Raw genomic sequence first — 21,962 nt, 5'->3', positions numbered from 1 at the left:
AAAGACTCCACTCCAAAACTGCTAGAACTTGTACAGGAATTCAGTAAAGTGTCAGGATATAAGATCAATGCACAGAAATCAGTTGCATTTCTCTACACCAACAAGAAAACAGAAGAAAGAGAAATTAAGGAGTCAATCCCATTTACAATTGCACCCCAAACCATAAGATACCTAGGAATAAACCTAACCAAAGAGGCTAAGAATCTATACTAGAAAACTATAAAGTACTCATGAAAGAAATTGAGGAAGACACAAAGAAATGGAAAAATGTTCCATGCTCCTGGATTGGAAGAATAAATATTGTGAAAATGTCTATGCTACCTAAAGCAATCTACACATTTAATGCAATTCCTATCAAAGTACCATCCATCTTTTTCAAAGAAATGGAACAAATAATTTTAAAATTTATATGGAACCAGAAAAGACCTCGAATAGCCAAAGGGATATTGAAAAAGAAAGCCAAAGTTGGTGGCATCACAATTCCAGACTTCAAGCTCTATTACAAAGCTGTCATCATCAAGACAGCATGGTACTGGCACAAAAACAGACACATAGATCAATGGAACAGAATAGAGAGCCCAGAAATAGACCCTCAACTCTATGGTCAACTAATCTTTGACAAAGCAGGAAAGAATGTCCAATGGAAAAAAGACAGCCTCTTTAATAAACGGTGTTGGGAAAATTGGACAGCCATGTGCAGAAAAATGAAATTGGACCATTTCCTTACATCACACACAAAAATAGACTCAAAATGGATTAAGGACCTCTATGTGAGAAAGGAATCCATCAAAATCCTTGAGGAGAACACAGGCAGCAACCTCTTCGACCTCAGCCGCAGCAACATCTTCCTAGGAACATCGCCAAAGGCAAGGGAAGCAAAGGCAAAAATGAACTATTGGGATTTCATCAAGATCAAAAGCTTTTGCACAGCAAAGGAAACAGTTAACAAAATCAAAAGACAACTGACAGAATGGGAGAAGATATTTGCAAACGACATATCAGATAAAGGACTAGTGCCCAAAATCTATAAAGAACTTAACAAACTCAACATCCAAAGAACAAATAATCCAATCAAGAAATGGGCAGAGGACATGAACAGACGTTTCTGCAAAGAAGACATCCAGATGGCCAACAGACACATGAAAAAGTGCTCCATATCACTCGGCATCAGGGAAATACAAATCAAAACCACAATGAGATATCACCTCACACCAGTCAGAATGGCTAAAATCAACAAGTCAGGAAATGACAGATGCTGGCGAGGATGCGGAGAAAGGGGAACCCTCCTACACTGTTGGTGGGAATGCAAGCTGGTGCAACCACTCTGGAAAACAGCATGGAGGTTCCTCAGAATGTTGAAAATAGAATTGCCCTATGATCCAGCAATTGCACCACTGGGTATTTACCCTAAAGATACAAACGTAGTGATCCAAAGGGGCACGTGCACCCGAATGTTTATAGCAGCAATGTCCACAATAGCCAAACTATGGAAAGAACCTAGATGTCCATCAACAGATGAATGGATAAAGAAGATGTGGTATATATACACAATGGAATACTATGCAGCCATCAAAGGAAACGAAATCTTGCCATTTGCGACAACATGGATGGAACTAGAGCGTATCATGCTTAGCGAAATAAGTCAAGCGGAGAAAGACAACTATCATATGATCTCCCTGATATGAGGAAGTGGTGATGCAACATGGGGGCTTAAGTGGGTAGGAGAAGAATCCATGAAACAAGACGGGATAGGGAGGGAGACAAACCATAAGTGACTCTTAATCTCACAAAACAAACTGTGGGTTGCTGGGGGGAGGGGGGTTGGGAGAAGGGGGGTAGGGTTATGGACATTGGGGAGGGTATGTGCTTTTGGGTAAATAGGAAGGGGAGGTGAACCATGAGAGACTATGGACTCTGAAAAACAATCTGAGGGGTTTGAAGTGGCGGGGGGGGTGGGAGGTTGGGGTACCAGGTGGTGGTGGTGGGTATTATAGAGGGCACTGGCTTGCATGGAGCACTGGGTGTGGTGAAAAAATAATGAATACTGTTTTTCTGAAAATAAATAAATTGGAAAAAAATAAAATAAAATAAAATAAGGGCAATTCATTTTTATGAAATTTAATTAGAAATTAATTATCTTATCATTAGAAACACTAAACTATAAGATACTTCTTATTCCAAAAGACTGGAGTCTTCCTAAATCTTGTATACTCAAAAGCTGAAATACTTGAGGCAAAATTTGAGTATATTCTCTGAACACTAATAATGTACTGTCAATAATATATATTTTGAGCAATAAATCTTTAAAGATTTTTATTTATTTATTTAACAGAGAGATCACAAGTAGGCAGAGAGGCAGGCAGTGAGAGAGGGAGAAGCAGGCTCCCCACTGAGCAGAGAGCCTGATGTGGGGCTTGATCCCAGGACCCTGAGATCATGACCTAAGCTGAAGGCAGAGGCTTTAACCCACTGAGCCACCCAGGCAGCCCGAGCAATAAATTTTTAAAGTCTGTATGCACTGTTACTCAGCAGGCAGAACTGTTTCTAAAAACTTTATCTGCACAGAAAGTCTTCCCTTTCTTTACTGTTATCTTCAGGTTTGAAACAATTGCTATCAAATTTTTAGAAGACAAAAGATTTAATTATTCCAACTGCCAGTTTAAGATATTAGAAATAATCATATAAAAATATTTTCATTATTTTCTACTTCTTTTACTTAAGACTGAATTTTGTAAACCCTGCCAAAAGCGTTTTTTAATTTGTGAAAATAACTAGCTTACCTGTGTTTTCCTTTTGCTCTCTACGCCTAAAAAAATGGATAACATCTTTTGGATTAGCTACCCGATCCACAAATTTCTGGCTAAAGCGAAGAACACTGAAAGGCTCAAAACCTCCACTATAGTCCACCTGGAAATACAAAACAAGCTATGAAGGCCAGATACAACAGTTTACCAATTTCATTATTTACATTTATGCTCAATACTTTAAAGTTAATAGATGTTCCCTAATTCATGTTAAAGATCATGATGGTGTTAATATATTTTATTCTACTGAGAAAACAAAGCTTCAGAGGTTTGTGAATTTACACAAGACATTTTGCTTGACAGACCTGAAGTACAGCAAGTATTCCCACAAGGTATGAATGATAACATTTCCCTATGATAACACTAAGAGCCTAGGCACCGGGAGTACCACCTAGAAAGGAGGTGAAATTTCTAAACATAAATGTTTAAACTTTGAAAACAGAAAGAAAATTCCCCACTTCAGTAAAATGCCAGCCCTACATGCATTAATTAATTGGTCTATCATCTTAGGGGTATACTTTCACTAACTTAGGGGTAAGAAAGAAATGCTGGGAAAATCCACGCAGGAAAAAAAATCCAACCTGTTAGCTTTGAGAAATGATTACCTTCAAAGCACAGTATCTATTTAAAAGTCACAGTCAGGCAGGCTCTTTCTAAGTTAAGAAGTTTACAGCCACACAGAGACCTTTCCAAAGAGAAATGCATACTACATTTTTCCCCCAAGAGATATAATCATTTCTCCAAACTAGCTGTTCTAAAAACAGGCTCTGGGAACAGGCATCGTAGCACATCCCTCACCTACTGAAACCTCCTTACCCTCCACCCAGTTTACACCGTTCATCACCCTTAGCACTGGCTGGCATTTTGCTCATTTATTTGTTATTTATTTTTTATATCTCTCCTCACACCTCCACTCCCCTAAGACAGATATATTCAAAACTCCCTCTGTTTTGTTGTCACTGTATCCCCCAGCATGCAAAACAAAATGTACTCAGAAAGTATTTGTTTACTAATGTACTCAGAAAGTATTTGTTTACTGAATCATAAAATTAATGAGGGTCCCTTAGTTGATACAATGTACTCTTGGACTATATTAATGAAAATATCTGTCCTTTCATTTCATGAATGATTTAATAATTCACTATGTTTAGGAAAAGGAATGCCAATTCTCTATTTAACTGTGCTGGCTTCTAATGGTATAAGGCGGACATAGATGGGAAACATGGCATCTTCTGCCTCGATAAAGAGAACTACGTGGTTCTCTCTGAGCAACTATGCATTACATCTCTACAGCAACCATGATATAAAAAAGAAAATGCTAAATGCTCAGTATATTGAGTCTCCCCAAAACTCTTCATACATTTCATCAGTGGTACTCCAGCTTAGGTTGATTGTAATTTTCTGCTCCTAAGAGTCCAAAAACTCATTCACTAAGCAAACTTTACTGAGGAGTCCACAATGTGCTGGGCACTCCGCTAAGGCCCAGGGATATAGCTATAAAGAAGTTTAATATTGCTTGTCAAGAAATTCACAGGCTGACTGAGAGGACAAACATGTAAATAACTAAGTACAAGCAGAAGGGGGTTGGTGCTTAACAAGTACATACAAAGCAGACCGAGGGCACAAAGGTAGAAGTGCTGATCCTGAAGGGAGGTCCAGGCAGGTTCTTGGAAAAGGGGAAAGCTTTAAGTGGATACTGAAGGAAGTGCTATGGAAGGAGAGAAGCACATTGCACACAGCAGGATCAACATGAATGAAGGTATGGAAGAGTAGGATAAACTCCACTGGACCCACGGAGCAGTAACTTTTAGCCTAATACAGCTGGAACTTAGAAGGCTCTGGAAGAAAAAGTAGGTCAGTTTTGACCAGGTCATGAAACCCTTGAATGCCATGCAAGACTTGTTCCTATTAGCATGAGGGGATCATTAAGTAATTTTTAGCAGGAAAGACATGTAAGATTATGTTTTACCAAGTTGACTTTGGCATTAGCGTGAATAGGCTGGGGTGGGGGAAGAGAGAAACTAAAGGCAGAGTCAGGAAAGAAGCTGCATTTATAGGCCAGACAAGAGAAATCAAGGTTCAACTTCAGCAATGGCAATGGGTAGAGAAAGGACCAGATTACTTACTGTACAACAGGTGATATTTAATTCACTTTGATCCTCTAACTGTATGAGGTACAAACCAAGGGACAAAAGATCCAACTGCTCGAGGTCATATAGCAACCCAGGCATTCTGGCTCTAGACTGTACTCTTTATCTTCACACTATATATCCCAGAGTATCTCAGATTTTAACATGCATACAGATCTCTTAGGGATCTTATTAAAACACAGTTCAGCGGGTGTGATGTAGCGCCTGAAATTCTGCATTTTAAAAAATTTCCCACAGGAGGGGCACCTGGGTGGCTCAGTCAGTTGGGCTCTGACTTGGGATTTTGGCTCAGGTCATGATCTCAGGATTCTGAGATCAAATCCCACCTCTGGCTGCCTGTATACATGGAGTCTGCCTGGGATTCTCCATTGCCCCCTGCCCTCTGCTTCTTTCTCTCCCTCCCCTCTCTATAAGTAAGTAAATAAATACATAAATAAAGCAGTAATTGTTAGAAGGAAGGAAAGAAAGGAAGGAAGGAAGGAAGGAGTTTCTCAGGTGATGTCAGTGCTGCTGCTTTGATTACTTAAGTATCAGGCTTGGTGGTGGTGGGGCGGGGGGAGGGGGCTCTTGGACCTCAACAAGGAGGTCTAAGCTGGAGGTAAAGATGTGGGCATCTTGGGGCGCCTGAGTGGCTCAGTGGGTTAAAGCCTCTGCCTTCCGCTCAGGTCATGATCTCAGGGTCCTGGGATTGAGCCCCGCATCGGGCTCTTTGCTCAGCAGGGGGCCTGCTTCCCTTCCTCTCTCTGCCTGCCTCTCTGCCTACTTGTGATCTCTCTCTGTCAAATAAATAAAAATAAAATATTAAAAAAAAAAAAGATGTGGGCATCATCACTCTATAGGTGGTCCTTAAAGTCATATGCCTAGGCTGAAAAGAAGGCTAAATGTAACTTCAAATGTAACTCGAAGAAAAGAATGCCAAAGACCGATTCAGCCAGATGAAAACAAGCTACTGCCTTTGACAACTGAACGCCATCTTTTCCACCTGAGATGATGGTGTCAGAGCCTTGGTTATAATGGATTGAGGAACAGAATGTTAAATGAGCAATTAAGGACTACGTATTTTGAGTTTGGAAGAAAATAAAAACAAGGGCAGAATTAGTTGAAGGGAAAGGCATAGGGAAAAAAAAAAAAAGAGGTCTGTTACTTTTTTTATATGATGACGGAAACGAGTAAGTAGGTTTACAGGCAAAGGAAGTGCTTCAATTTCTTTAAATTTTTTTTTTTTTTAAAGATTTTATTTATTTATTTGACAGAGAGAAATCACAAGTAGCCGGAGAGGAGAGGCAGGCAGAGAGAGAGAGAGGGAAGCAGGCTCCCTGCTGAGCAGAGAGCCCGATGCGGGACTCGATCCCAGGACCCTGAGATCATGACCTGAGCCGAAGGCAGCGGCTTAACCCACTGAGCCACCCAGGCGCCCTCTTTAAATTTTTTAATATTCGCAAATACTTAATTCAACATATTTCTCAAGCACTTGCTATATGCCAGAACTGTTCTGAGATCTCTGGGTACATTAGTCAACAACATTCACAAAGTTCCATGCTCTCACGGGGCTCACTGTCTTGTAGTTGAGGACACACAATAACCAAAATAAATACATTGCATATAGTAGGTTATGAGGATACGTTGTGGAGAACAAAGAAAGGGAGGGTAAGTGAAATCAGGAGTGCCGGTGAGAAGATGTGCCATCTCATTAGGGGGGCCTGACCAAGCAGACATGAAGGAAGGGAGCGTGAGAGGGGACAACTGCAGGACGCCATAGGGAGTGAAGGGAGAGGCAGTAAAAGATGGAGTCAGATCCTGCCAACTTATTAAGCAGAACAATGGACTATTCAGAAAATGAAAAAAAAAATAAGAAAAAAAATTAAACTTATCAGAATCAAACTACGATTAACTCAAATCCTGACAGCTTTATTACTTCTGGTGCCAGATGGTGATTGCTCTTATTATTGTATTTACTTTCCTTACTAACTTATAAAACAAAAAAATTTATGGAAACCATGTAAGTACCGTCCTCTGAAAATCAATAAAGTTTAATTTCTCTACACAGAACTTACTCGCAGTCGGATAATAGGCTTCTCTGGCTGTCCAGGATTTCCCAGACGTTCTCGCTCAGCGTTTTCAAGCATTTCTTTAATCTCAAAATAAAAATATTGTCATGACTTGGGGGAAGGATACTACTGGCATCTAGGGGGTTAGAGGTCAGAGAGGTCATTGTAGGATTGAACTCCTACAATGCAACCTCCCACAACAAGGGATTACCTGGGCTAAAAGGTCAGTTGTGTCAAGGCTTAAGAGACCTGACATAGGCCTGACCAACCAAGCCATTTTCTACCTCCCAAGGACATAGGACCTCAGTCCAACAGAACTCCTAGGAGTTGATTTGCAACAACTCAGAAAACAGGCTCTCTCAGCTCTAAGGACATTGTTGAGTCTGGGTGCAACCCTGTGGACATACCCTCCTCAGGGTGAAGCTTCAGACAGTTACCTACAGAGTGTCACGGGGGCTAAACACAGAAATAGACACAGAAACCGCAGTCTTAATGTGGGTTTTTGGGTCTAATCCTCTTGAAACCAGAATACTCAGCTATGTGAGTTACATGCCCTGGGAAGGCTGTGACACTGGGTAAGTGATTTCATCTCAGGTTCAGTTCTTCTTTCCACAAAATTTGGACAATACCTATGGACAGCATTGCTGACTGGATTAAATGCAAAATGCTGTCAACAGTGACCAGGATATATACACAATTGATGAATATCAGTGATAACTGCAAGAACTACAGTGACTGTCAGCAATTAATGGTATTAAGCTGTCCATTTACATACTATTAAGTGCATTCGCACAACCTAAGCAGCAGCTCTAGAATCTCTCAGAGGTTGGGGAGGGGGAACCTGCATGGAAGGTGAGGTATGGTACCTATGCCAAAGCTATAAGGCACATAACAGGCACATTTGAAGATCTCACTGGAGGCAGCTTTCAGGGTGAAAGGGATGCTTAACAGAGATTATTAGAAATGCTAAGGCTTTCCTCATCCTCCACTGTATCTATCCATTCACCAACAAAAGCCACTGCTTGCTTTCAGAAATAAAATGAAAAAATTACCAAATCAGAATAAAAACAAAGAAAAGATTATGTGTAGATTTTTGAGGAAGAGGACTGGAACTGGGAGGGGGCTTAATTAAAGTTTCTTCTATGTTTAATGTTCTTCCATCTCCAAGACTAGAAAAAAGGTCTTTGATACAAATGAACTCATTTATGGAACAACAGTGCTTCCTTGTGGGCTTCATGAGACTGGAACAAGGACAAAGATTTCTCCTACTCTAAGGAAGTATTTAATTCAATGAAAATCACCTCTCAGCTAAAGCAGATCTCATCGACCTTTATCTAGAGGATTACCTTCTCCAAGCAGAAGCTCTGTATGGCCTGAGTTACTTTAGGATTATCTGGGTTAAAAATGTCTGGATGATCAGCCAGAACAATATCCTCCATGAAAAACTGCCGCACTGTGTGAAGAGGAATTTTCTGCATATTCATCTTTCTTCCTTTTACTCGCAGCAAACCGACATGTCTGAAATGAGGGAAATGAAAGTAGTCAGACTGTAAATTTTCTCAGGAAAATGTACACACCAAAACTACTTTATCTCTAAGTTCCTACAGAATATTTCTCCATAAAAGCATAGTCTTAAAAAAATCTTTTAACAACCTAACACTGTATCACCAGAAAAAAAATGTTAACATTCATCCACAGAATAAAATCCACTCATACCTCCCTGCCTGAACAAATATACACTCTAGTGAGGGAAGATGACAGTAGGTAGGACACGACATTACCAGACCATGAAAAGACAGATTATGCCACATATATGGATTATGTGTGAGTATATACGTACATACACACATAAAACGAATTAGCAGAACTCTGAAGAAAAAAAGCCAAATTTACATCCTACTACCATATTCTTTAAACCGGTTATTATCATCCTAACAATCAAAATCTGAGTGGATTCAAAAGGTAAAATCCATTATACAAATTGGGCTTATTTGCTGTTAACTACTTTATCATATAATTCCCCTAAAGAATTAAAATAAATGAGATATACTATAATGTTGCATTTATAACCAGAAAAATCTCAATTAAATGGCAAACAGTGAATTTGTTTATAAATGGACTTTGAGAAATTGGTAATCATCATCCACAGCATTCTAACTTGAAATTCAATTAGTAAAAGTGTTAGCCCTGAATATGCCTAATAAGCAGCAAAATAATTAACACTATTGGGACACTCTCTTTTGAAATGGCTTAAGATCTGGGAAACTAGTAAGACTACATCAAATAATCAATCTTCCTAAAGAAATCTATCATATAAAAAACCATCAGTACTTTGAACCTGTAGGATGATTATAGCAAGAGATTTGTTTATTCTAATTGATTTGCCAAATATAATTACTTACTTCTTTACAGTTTCTCCTGGGGAAAGAGAAGTAACCACTGAACTTCCAGGTTGTGATACATAAAAGAGTTGCTGTTCATTTTTGGTTGGAGCTATTTTACACTCATGTTCATGGCCCCAGATAACAAGATCAATGAAGTCATCCAAAAATTGCTCTGGAATGAAGTTAGTATTTCCGTGTTTACTCCTATACAAAGATTTTAAAAAATAAATATAAACATCCAGAGCTATAGGAACACTTCATTTTAAGAAAAGATATACAGATCTTTCTTTCTCCATCCATTAAAGCCTTATTACAACTCTTATTTGTGCCAGAAACTATTCAAAGGATTAGGGGTGCAAAGATAATACCTAATCCCTGCCCTTAACAGGTTTACAAATTTGCAGCACACAGACAGGCAGGAGCCACAAAAGAGAAACTGGTCAGTTCCACACTGAGAGGCAAATTGCAAAAGGCTTTACAGAGGGCAAGTCAGAAAAGCATGAGCTTCATCTAGTGTGGCTGAGCAGAACAAATGCAGGGAAGAGCTGGAAGTGAAATTAGAAAAGCAGCAGCATGAGTTCTATCAATAGTGGAAACATAGAAATTGATTTGATTAGTCACAGAGGCAGAAAATGAAAGTGAGTGAAGTCTAAACTTTGTAGAATAAAAACAAATCTCTAAACATGCCCAGCCATTTTTTAACATGATTACTGAGAAGAATGGGAGTAAGAATTTCAGTCTTATCTGAGAGATGAGTTTTCAATATTAAATAAAATACTTTGTGAAGATTTGCAAACTCTGGTTTTATACCTAGATTAGCTGTTATTATTAAAAGATACGTGAAATCCAAAAGTGAGGAAAGGCAAGAAGTTTTCCCTAACACTGACTTTATAACTGGGAATTTAGTAAGTGTCCAAATACTTCAACCTAGCATTCACTTAAGGCAAATCAACATCCATTCACTCAACAAATATTTCCTGTGGGTCCACTCTATGCCAGGTGTCCCAGGCCTCTTCTAGATACCAAAGACATAGCACGGGATAAAGTCCTTGCTAGTGTTGGAACATGCAGTAATACAATATGTACATGTGTGTGCATTACCCTGTCAGGTGGTGGTGGGTGCTGTAAAGAGAGATAGAAGGAGAAGTGACACAGAATGGGAATGCTACTAAGCTACTATGGTAGTTAGGATAGGCCGCTCTGTCAGGTGACACATGAGCAGAGAACCGCAACAAGGGATCGAGCATACAAGGGAAGAAAGTTCTAGAAAGAGGGCTAAGTCCTCGGCAGAGTCCTAGAGCAGATGGGTGGCAGAGTGGTGAAGCAGGAACGTATTCAGCGAGTTCAAGGACTGCAAGGAGAGGAGCACGGCAGAGCAGAAGGAATGCAAGGAAGAGCTGAAAGTGTTCAGACAAGCTGCAGGCTCCTGTAGCTAAGGATGTTTTTATGTTAAAAAAAAAAAAAAAACACTTATCAGGGCGCCTGGGTGGCTCAGTGGGTTAAGCCACTGCCTTCGGCTCAGGTCATGATCTCAAGGTCCTGGGATCGAGTCCCGCATCAGGCTCTCTGCTCATCGGGGAGCCTGCTTCCCTCTCTCTCTCTGCCTGCCTCTCTGTCTACTTGTGATCTCTGTCTGTCAAATAAACAAATAAAATCTTAAAAAAATAAAATAAAAAAACACTTATCTAGGGCATGACATAATCAGTTACTGAAGAAACAGATAACTCGAATACTGTATGATGTAACTGTGCTTTCACAGAACACTGACTCCTTCACAGAAGAGGGAACATTATACTGGTGGACTGACTCTGATTTGTGACTTAAAAGTAGACCAAAACAAAACAAACAAACAAAAAGTTGACCAAAACATTCTGATGGAAGTATTTTGTATGACAAGGTCCTCTTCTGCTTTGAGTCTACTTTCTTTTTCAGCCACAGAAAGAAACCGGGAAATAAAGCAAAATGTAAAAGGCTCATGAGAAGCCACTCACTAGGACAAACCCTGTTTTTTTAAGCCCATTGAAGCAATAAAAAAGTACATAAGAATGCAGAGGGTGACAAATGAGTCCAACAGTGTTACAGAAGAACTGCATAATCACGTTGAAGGGGCTGGGGGAAAAGGAGCTGGCCTTTCGTGGCCTTTTGTGGTCAAAACACAAGTGGTGTTTTGACTACATATAGTAAGGCTAAAGACTAAAATAACTTACATAAACACTATACACTCATTGACAAATTTGTTTCTCATGGGTAGAGGTCAGCAATTTTGAAAGTACCTTATATGTCAACCAAGACTGAAAAAATTAAATAAATATATTACAGATATTATGATCCAAGTTTCTAACTGTTAGAGAAAGAACTCCCAAATAAGAAAAGGGAGAAGACAAAAATGAACCTGATAGGGCTGGATTAGAGTAAGTACAAACTCTTGCTTGTGTGTGTGTTTTTAACAGCTACAGATGTATATACATGGGTTAGGATATATATACACATATCCCCTTCACTCTGATCACTGAGGGCTAAAAGAGTCTCAGCAGCAACAAGCACACCTGGGTCTCTAAATACTGTTCTCCAATAAAGATAATTAGGGATCCTTGGCAAAGTGGTTGATTCCAGGACTAGAGCCAAAAATACAATATGTGCCTGGTGCACCTTGTGGTACCAGAAAAGTGAAGGACATGATCAAAAATAAATAAAATGGAAGACGGCATGCTGAGAGGACAAAGAAGCTAAAATCAAAGAACTCTCCGTGGTTAAAACTGGAATAATTTGAGCAACAACAACCAAAAAAAAAAAAAAACCCTGATAGTTTTGGATTATAACTCAAAGGATAAAATAAATATCCTTAAGTCCATACCAACATAAATAAATGAATAAATAAATGAGAGAGAAGGGACAAATCTTCCTTATAGAAGAATTTCAATTAATAAATGCAGAAAGAATGAGGGGAAATAAAAAGATAACAACTGCAACACCATAGTGTTCATTGCTGGAAATGAGATCCCCCACCAAATATTTCCCAAAATATTTGGGAAAAAAGTATTTTCCCAAAATATTAATTACGAAATGGGAAAATGGGACCTTGACCCTGGTGCAACTTAGCATACACCACCTTCATCAAATTATGAGTGTTAACATCACCAGCAACTAGCCATTATCATCATCTCACCCAATCCCATTCCTGATGCTGCCATTCCACCTCTCATTCTGACTGAAGTTCCTGGAATCACTTAGGATTTTTCCTTCTGACTTTTCCCTACTTTGGGAAAGTAGAAAGGGTAGCAGAATTGGGAAGGCCGAAGCAAGAGAAAGAACAAACTCCCAGGGGTGCAAAGTTATAGGGAGACTGCACTTATTAAAACTCTGGCCTGCTCCTCCTTCAAAACTCACTGTTTGAGAGAATATATAAAACAGAAGGCTGCCTTGTCAGGCCTTCCTTTCATTGAGTGCTTAGTGGGTTTAAGTACCAGTATTTTATATTCAGCAAGTGTCTGTTCAATAAGTAATAAATTATATAATCAGGCCCAAATCCCAAATCAGGTAACTTCTCAGGTCTGTCCTTTCCACATCACTTTCACTGCCATCATTTCACACTTTAAGTACAGTTATCACGGTAAATCTTGCATCAAGTCTTCCTTCCTTTCAGTCGATCCTGAACCCTAACAACAGATGGAACATCTTCAAAATACTAACAAAAGACAACCGCTCTAGCTGTATCTAATGTATTCTAGAAAAATACCTGCCTATATGTACCAGGAGATGCATGTAAGAGTATTCATAACAAAAAGGCTGAAAAAAGCAAGACTCTGGAAATAATATAAAATTTTACCAACACAAGAAAAACTATAACTGTACAGATCAGTGGAAATTAATTATGCTTTTTTTTTTTAAAAGATTTTATTTATTTATCAGAGTGAGAGGGAGAGAGCGAGCACAGGCAGACAGAATGGCAGGCAGAGGCAGAGGGAGAAGCAGGCTCCCTGCTGAGCAAGGAGCCCGATGTGGGACTCGATCCCAGGACGCTGAGATCATGACCCGAGCCGAAGGCAGCTGCTCAACCGAGCCACCCAAGCATCAGAATGTATGAATCTTAGTAATGTAATGTGGAACATAATAAGCCAGCTACACAAAATACACAGAAGGGTTCCAGTTGTTCCAGTTGTACCAAAACTAAATAAAATACTCATGACAGATAATTATGTGATTAAACAATAAAGAAAAGCAACAGACTGATTAAATAGAAATTAAAAACAGTGCTTCCCTCTGGGGTAAGCGGAAAGAAGGGGTTAGGGAAGCGCATGGGATAACACATTGTGAATGCTCTACTTCTCTGCTGAATTTAAAAGTATCCAATTTTATAGCTATTCCTGTACCTTATTCATACGTCATAAACATTCTTTACAGAAAAGAATGTATTGGAAACAATTTCAAAATGCAGTCACACAAAGCACATGGAAGTTTTGCATGATGCTGCACTGACAACTTTCAAAGAATAAGGAACACTTTACAAAAACACGAAAGCCTAGAAATAGAGATTTGAGGAATCTCAATACTGGACCCAAAAATTAAAAAACAAAAAACAAAAAACGAATACTTTCACCTGTTCTGATGAATCACAAATAAGTTAAACCAAGAGTTTTCATCTTCTTTTGGTCTCAACATTGTTACTTTTTTATTGACGAACATTCGATAGAGTCTTTCATCTGGAATGGATCCTGAAACAGACATCATTTTAAAACTGGCTTTTTACTTGGTTGAAAAATGAATGTTTTGCTTCTAACTCATGTGCTTCTCTAAGTATTTCATTTTCTTATCAGAGATATATTTGAAATCTGGAATCATTTACACACGAGTAGGTTCCGGGTTCTTGCATGACAGCTGTTGAGAAGACACTTGCATTTTAAAAATGTTTTCCAAGTCAGGCATATATACCTTCAAAATCTGGAAAACATGGAAAATCTGAAATTTTCTATGAAAACTATTTCTATTTGAAGTTTTCTTAAATTCTTTTTTTTTTTTAAGATTTTATTTATTTGACAGGCAGAGATCACAAGTAGGCAGAGAGGCAGGCAGAGAAAGAGGAGGAAGCAGGCTCCCCGCTAAGCAGAGAGCACAATGTGGGGCTCGATCCCAGGACCCTGAGATCATGACCCGAGCTGAAAGCAGAGGCCTTAACCCACTGAGCCACCCAGGCACCCCAAGTTTTCTTAAATTCTTATTAAAATTTCCAATAATGTTGTTTTTCACTACCCCTTTATTATACATACTTTCCCTCTAGTATACACATTGTAATAGATCTGTTAAAAATGACGAGGTAAAAAAATAAATGTACTTAAAAAAATATTCTTTTTTAAGATTTTATTTACTTATTTGACCAATATCACAAGAGGGCAGAGAGGCAGGCAGAGAGAGAGAGAGAGAGAGGAGAGAGAGAAGAGGAAGCAGGTTCCCTGCTGAGCAGAGGATCCCAGGACCCTGAGATCATGATCTGAGCCGAAGGCAGAGGCTTTAACCCATTGAGCCACCCAGGTGCCCCCAAAATAATATTCTTATATACCGTTTTTAAATAAAGATACTCTGCTTTTTAATAACATAATGACTTTTAAATAATTCTTCCTATACCCCAAAGGATCACCTCAGACTAGTGGAGAAGGCCAACAAAAACAACTAAACAAACAAATTACACTTTTAAATATTATAAAAGGGAAAAAGGATACTAAGAGGGCAAATATCAGTGAGGGGACAGTTGCTACTTTGTGCAGTCATTAGGGAAGGCCTTGGGGGAAAAAAAAGCCAATAACACAGAAGCTAAGAACCTGAAAATATCTAACTTCTTTAAAAGAAATTTCTAGAGTGTGACCAATGGAATGGATACTGGAATACAGAACATATAAACTGGAAACAAAAAAGTCAAGGCATACAAAGTCCAGGGCATTAGGTTATCTACTTAGGTGTTCAAGTCTTGAGAATGCTGATAAAACTTGAAGATAGGTAGGTGAAAAATTTGAGAAGGAAGGGCAGGGCAAGTTAGCCAATTAGCCTTGAGGGGGCAAGCTATTTGCAGACAGTAAAGGACATGGCAAGCAGGGAGAAGGGGAATTCCCACCCCACCCATTTCCCCCACTGCTCCTGCCCTAAACTCTGTAAGAAACCTGAGAGAGGCAGAGAAGCATGGGGGGACACAGAACCTTAGGGACCAGTTTCCCTGCAGGTTGGGAAGTAGAGATACCATGCAGAGAAGAAACATGATATGAGGGACTTCATTAACTGTAGAGAGAAGGGCTAGGGTGAGAAAGTGGCGTGGGGACAGAGTCCAGTTAAGGAAAACAGAACAGGATGAAATGAGAGTTTGGGAAAAAATGGATGACTTGAGCAATGCAACAGGTGGTCCTGAGGCATAATGGGATCCGTCTTAGTCTGAATGTGGGAGTATCACCCATTTTCTGCAGATACAATCCCTAGCACTGCAGTGATTAAAATACCTGTTAGCATCATTTTTTTTAATTTTTAATTTTTTTTAATAAACATATAATGTATTATTAGCTCCAGGGGTACAGGTTTACACACTTCACAGCACTCACCATATCACATACCCTCCCAAATGTCCGTAACTCCGCCACCCTCTCTTAGCATCATTTTAAAAAGTGTATTTCACTCCTTGCTCTACCACTTAGGAAATCAGACTTTGATCTCATTTTCCTTATCTCTAAAATATAGATAACCATGATATTTTTCTACTCTTTAGAAATTATGAAAACTGGACAAAGACTGTAGACTCCCTAGGGTAAGTATTTAAATAAACCCCCATTGTAATTATTCTTTTAAAAACATACAAAGAGGGGCACCTGGGTGGCTCAGTGGGTTTAGCGTCTGCCTTCACCTCAGGTCATGATCCCAGGGTCCTGGGATGGAGCCCTGTGTTGGGCTCCCTGCTCAGTGGGGAGCCTGCTTCTTCCTCTCCTGCTCCCCCTGCTTATGTTCTCTCTCTGTCAAATAAAATCTTAAAAGATATACATCTGTATCTATAGGTATAGATATATATACACATAAAGAGACTTGAATGAAGTAAACAAGGTCTTCTAAGGCTATTACACAAAAATCACTCAAAGATATAAAAACTATGTTAAGCTGTCAAAAATATAAATAAAATCTCTTAAAAAAAAAAAAAAAAAGACTGGGCACCTGGGTGGCTCAGTGGGTAAAGCCTCTGCCTTCAGCTCAGGTCATGATCCCAGGGTCCTGGGATCGAGTCCCACATCGGGCTCTCTGCTTGGCAGGGATCCTGCCCCCCCCCCCGCCCGGTCTCTGCCTGCCTCTCTGCCTACTTGTGATCTCTGTCTGTCAAATAAATAAATAAAATCTTAAAAAAAAAAAAAAAAAGACTATGTTAGGGCTACAGTGTGAAATTTTTTCCTAATTTCTCTCAGGGTACTTTACAGTTGACTTAACATGGAATGTAATTTTTAAAATTAGATACAATAAAAATAGTAAAGCTATTACATTATAAAGTATCAAGCTGAACTTAGTCCAAGGAGGACTCAACAAATAGACTTGGAATATACTCTAAAAATATTCTTTGATTTCTTTGTTCATATGGAATCAAGCCTAGCAAATAGATTTTTACCTACTGGACACTAAATAAATTGAAGATAGCCAAGCTGATAAAAGCACATATTCAGCATTACAGATGATAGCTCTGGACTAGCAATGTTGTAACAAAAATATAACACGAGCCACTAACACAGGCCAATTATGTAATTTTAAATTTTCTACTAATTACATTAAAACAAATAAAAAGAAACAGGTGAAATTAATTTTAATTTATTTTACTTAATCCAAGAGATTAATAAGGCATTTTTCTACATCTTTGAAATCAGCTGTGATTTTATATTTACAGCATAACTCTATTCAGACCAGCTGCATTTCAAGTGCTCAATATCTACATGAGGCTGGTAGTTACTCTACTAGACAGTGAAGCTTTAGACATTTCAAAGACGTCCAAGATACCAAAATGCAGTGTTTCTAATTACTGTGTAAGTCTAACATTTAGGATTCTATATCTGAGTTTAAAAGAAAGAAAAAAAATCAACAGAAATTAAAGGAAATTTTTTTTTTTTTTGCCAAAATGGCTCTTAGAAGTATTATCAAGGGCTAATGGTCCTTATTAAATACTAAAAAATTTCAACCAAAACCTTCTATCATTTTTTATAGTCACTCATCAGGAATAGATAGATCTGCCTCACTTTTTTTCCCAAACAGCAACAAAGTTAATTCCAGAATTTGATTTCAGTTGCTGTTTAAGTAACTATTTATTGACATAAATGATAAAATAAAACCATCTTACCTAAGCCATATAGAGCAATTTTTGTGCTTCCTTTTTGGAGCAAAACTGGACTAATGTCAATCTTCTCCACAGACACTGAACGTCCAAAGTGATTTACCAATCCAGCACAACTTAAAATATCCAGGGCGCAGAGTGCATCTGCCTGTGCAAAATATTTTCAAAGAATATGACTGTGTATCCAAAAATAAATAATCTACAAATCATATTATTACCTATTAAAGTATATTCCATATACTAACTAAAACATAGATTAGGATAGTGCCAAAACAAAATTATAACAGTAGAAGTATTTACTACCTTTCTTCATTTACAAATGACCTACTGTGACTGGAACCACATGCTAAATACAAAGTTAGCATTTCATCAAAACTTATGATGTGTGTGTGGGGGGGAACAACAACTTATGATGTGGGGCACCTGGGTGGCTCAGTCAGTGAAGTATCTATCTTTAGCTCAGGTCATGATCCCAGTGTCCGGGGATGGAGCCCCACATCAGGCTCCCTGCCCATCGGGCAGTCTGCTTCTCCCTCTGCCCTTCCTCCTGTTCATGCTCACTTGCTCTCTCTCAAATAAATCAATAAATAAAATCTTAAGGAAAAAAAAAAAAAAAAACTTATGATGTCTTGGCCACCAAAAATAAAAACCAGGGGCGCCTGGGTAGCTCAGCTGGTTAAATGTTCCACTCTTGATCTCAGCTCAGGTCTCAAGCTCAGAGGCTGAGTTCAAGTCCCTCATTAAAAAATAGATCAATTAATAAAAGCCAGCCCTGAAATAAGCGTTTTGTAATAAAAGCAGACCTCTTAAGCCATGGAGGAAAAAACTAGATTAACTAATAATCTATGATATTAATGATCAGATGAAACAAAAATATTTTTAGTGTAGGACCTCTATTACTGCTTCCCTATCAAACAGACAATAAAATGAACTAATTTAGATTTAAAACTGTTGACGAGAGGGACGCCTGGGTGGCTCAGTTGGTTAAGCAGCTGCCTTCGGCTCAGGTCATGATCCCAGGGTCCTGGGATCGAGTCCCACATCGGGCTCCTTGCTCGGCGGGGAGCCTGCTTCTCCCTCTGCCTCTGCCTGCCTCTCTGTCTGCCTGTGCTCGCTCACTCTCTCTCCCTCTGTCCCTGACAAATAAATAAAAAAATTAAAAAAAAAAAAAAAAACTGTTGACGAGAAATCATTTCCTACAGGTAAGATTTTGAGATAAGGGACATAAAAACACCAGGTAAACTATGAAGCTTTATACAAATGTTAGGTACTTATTCCTACTCCTGGTTACTTATTGTCAACCTCAGCACTAATGAAATAAAAGCATACCGCACACACAAATTATTACTCCAGATTTTTAAAAATTATCTAAAAAGCAGTATAAAAGCTTATATGAATGATACAAAGTCAATTTGACTTTCTGACTCAATTTGACTAAAAATTTCTGGGAAGGACAAGAATGCTTTCCACAAACTAAAGTGACAACAAACTGTAAGAACCCAATAATTACCCCTGTGGGATCATCATGATTGCCATGAATACTGAACACTGGAATCGAAATGTTGAGATTGTCATCTTGGTAGTTCACCCATGGAAACCTTTAAAAAAAAGAAAAGTTCATGTTTCTATGAACACAAAAGCTATTTTCCCCAATATCCTCTAAAAAATTAATGCAATTATGGGCAAAATGGACGATAGAAATTGGCCATATAAGTGCCACTGGTTTGGCACTTTAAAGAAATAAAATGACAGGCAAGAATTCATGTCAATTCAAGTTTGAAGCATCTCAAAGTACTACACTTTAAAAAAAAAAAAAAAGATTTTATTTATTTATTTGACAGACAGATCACAAGTAGGCAGAGAGGCAGGCAGAGAGAGAGGGAGGAAGCAGGCGCTCCCCGCTGAGCAGAGAGCCCGATGTGGGGCTGGAACCTCAAAGTACTACACTATAAAGAAAACACTGCAATATATGGTATTTGTGAGTTATATTGAAAGATAGGTGGGTATACCGGACTACTGGAAAGTAAAGAGACCCGAAGAATTTTGAAAGCTTTTGTAGGTTATTTGTGGAAGGGGGAGGGAAGGAAACACATGCACTTCGGAAACCAAGATTTAAAACTCCAGGCCTATCACTTACTTTCTGTGCAATTTACAAGCCTCCCACCCACTTCTGCCCAGTCATCCAGCGCCTCTTCTCAGAGGCAAATGCAATTAACAACTTCTAGTGTGTATCTATGCTATAGTATCTTACATCTTCATTGGCAAATAAATGTACTTCTTCTTACACAAATGGTAGTACAATATAGGTTTCTGTACCCTGCTTTTTCATTTAATGTTTTAGAAACCATTCTGTATCAGTACATAAAGAGCTTCCTTGTGCTTTCTTTGCCGGGACAGTACTTCAATTGAATGGGCTATCAAAACGTGTTTAAGTAGTTACTTAACCAATGGACATTTAGAGTATTTCCATTTTTTTTACTTTACAAATAATGCTATACTGGGTAATCTTGTACAAAGTTGCCCTTGTGCAAGTGTAAGAAAACATCTAGAAGGGAGTTAGGTCAAAGGATGAGCAAGCATTTGTACATTTGGAAATTCTGCCAATTTCCCTCCATAGAAGTTGCACAAATTTACACATAATGTAACAGCAATGCATAAGAGACAACTTCTTCCCTTTATTCTATCAACATATTACGTTACCAAGCTTTTAAATGGATGACCATGATTCTAAACCCTAGCGGCATGTTACAATCACCTAGGAATCTTTTAAGATATAACAATGCTGATGACACATTCAGACACTAATTGACCTGGAGACTGTCATCAGTATCTTTTTTAATATTTCTATGCAACTACAATGTACACCCAGAACTGAAAAATCACTGATCTATGCCATGCTGACAGGAGAAAAACATCTCAGTAGAGCTTAATTTTATATCTTTATTATGAATGAATTCCATTTTGTATTTTTCATATTCTTATGTTTAAATGCCACTTCTTTTGTGAACTCAATCTGTATTCTTTACCTATATTTTTATCAACTCTTGAATTTTTTAAATTGATTTGAAATAGCTATTTACCTACTGGGGAAATGTGACCTTAATTTGCAATGAGCTGCAAAAATTCTTCATAGTTGAACTCAACTTTTCATTTGGTCTCAGAAAGTTTCTGTCCTGCACAAATTTAGTTTTACAAAGACAAACATCAATTTCACTTTCGCTTCTCAGTTTGTATTGTACACAGAAAACCCTTTTCTGAATCTAAATTTTAAAACAATGTCCAATAGTTTCTTCTAATACTTTTGTGGAATAATCCATATTTTTCCTACAGATACAAGATACCCCCTTCTCCAAATACAAAATTCCTACATGTATTGAGGCTACTTATGGAGCTCTACACTCTTTCACTTATCTGCCTATCAAGTCATGAGGCATATCACATTTTTAATTACTGAAGCATTGTACTTTTTCCAGTTTTATCATGAAATAATTGACATACAACAATGTATAACGTTAAGGAGTACAATGTATTGTTTAAAACACATATACTCCATAATCACCACTACAGCTAACACTTGCATCATCTCACATTTTTTTGTGACAAGAACATCTGAAATCTACTCTTAGCAACTTTAAGTATAAAATATTACCAACTACCATCACTATGTTGTACACTGGAGTCTCAGAACTTACTTACTTTGTAACTTGAAGTTTATACTCTTTGACCAACATCTTCCCTTTTCCCTCAAGTCCTGGCCCTGGTTAAGCACCATTCTAGTCTAAGTTCAGCTTTGTCAGATTCCATATGCTAAAAAAATCGACACATTATTTTTCTTTGTCTGACTTATTTCACAGTGTAATGCCCTCAAGGTCCATCCATGTTACAAATGGCAAGATGTCCTTCTTTCTCAGAGCTGAATTAATATTTCAAGTTCATATATACATGGCATATCATCTTAATCCTTCTTTATCCATTCATCCAACTGACAGGCCCTTATGTTCTTTCCAGATCTAGCTACAATGGATAATGCTACAATGAACATAGAAATGCAGATGATCTCCTCAAGACCCTGTTGGCATTTTCTTTTGGATACATACCCAGAAGAGGATTGCTTGATCATACGGTAGTTCTATTTTTATTTTTGAAGGAGCCACTATACTGCTTTCCATTGTAGCTTAGTCAATTTACATTCCCACCAACAGTGCATAAAAGTTCCCTTTTCTCCACATCCTTTTGCACAT

At 38.3% G+C, this 21,962-nt stretch overlaps 1 protein-coding gene across 3 annotated transcripts in view; it reads right to left on the bottom strand.

The window, feature by feature from the left end:
- The window catches only part of MRE11 (MRE11 homolog, double strand break repair nuclease), an 82,428-nt gene that overhangs the window by 47,171 nt on the left and 13,295 nt on the right, over positions 1-21,962 (bottom strand). For all 3 annotated transcript variants that reach the window (XM_044258295.1, XM_044258297.1, XM_044258296.1), the window contains exons 5-11: positions 19,232-19,319; positions 17,728-17,869; positions 13,984-14,098; positions 9,405-9,590; positions 8,349-8,520; positions 7,009-7,089; positions 2,781-2,907 (exon numbers count right to left, since the gene is read on the bottom strand). In XM_044258295.1, the coding sequence (XP_044114230.1) occupies positions 2,781-2,907; positions 7,009-7,089; positions 8,349-8,520; positions 9,405-9,590; positions 13,984-14,098; positions 17,728-17,869; positions 19,232-19,319 (911 nt within the window). The remainder of the gene's footprint in view (positions 1-2,780; positions 2,908-7,008; positions 7,090-8,348; positions 8,521-9,404; positions 9,591-13,983; positions 14,099-17,727; positions 17,870-19,231; positions 19,320-21,962) is intronic.

This window comes from Neovison vison, chromosome 7 (assembly GCF_020171115.1).
Source record: "Neovison vison isolate M4711 chromosome 7, ASM_NN_V1, whole genome shotgun sequence".
In the NCBI taxonomy this organism is placed as follows: domain Eukaryota; kingdom Metazoa; phylum Chordata; class Mammalia; order Carnivora; family Mustelidae; genus Neogale; species Neogale vison.
The sequence above is the reverse complement of the archived record's forward strand: the minus strand, read 5'-3'. Positions and strand labels throughout refer to the sequence as shown.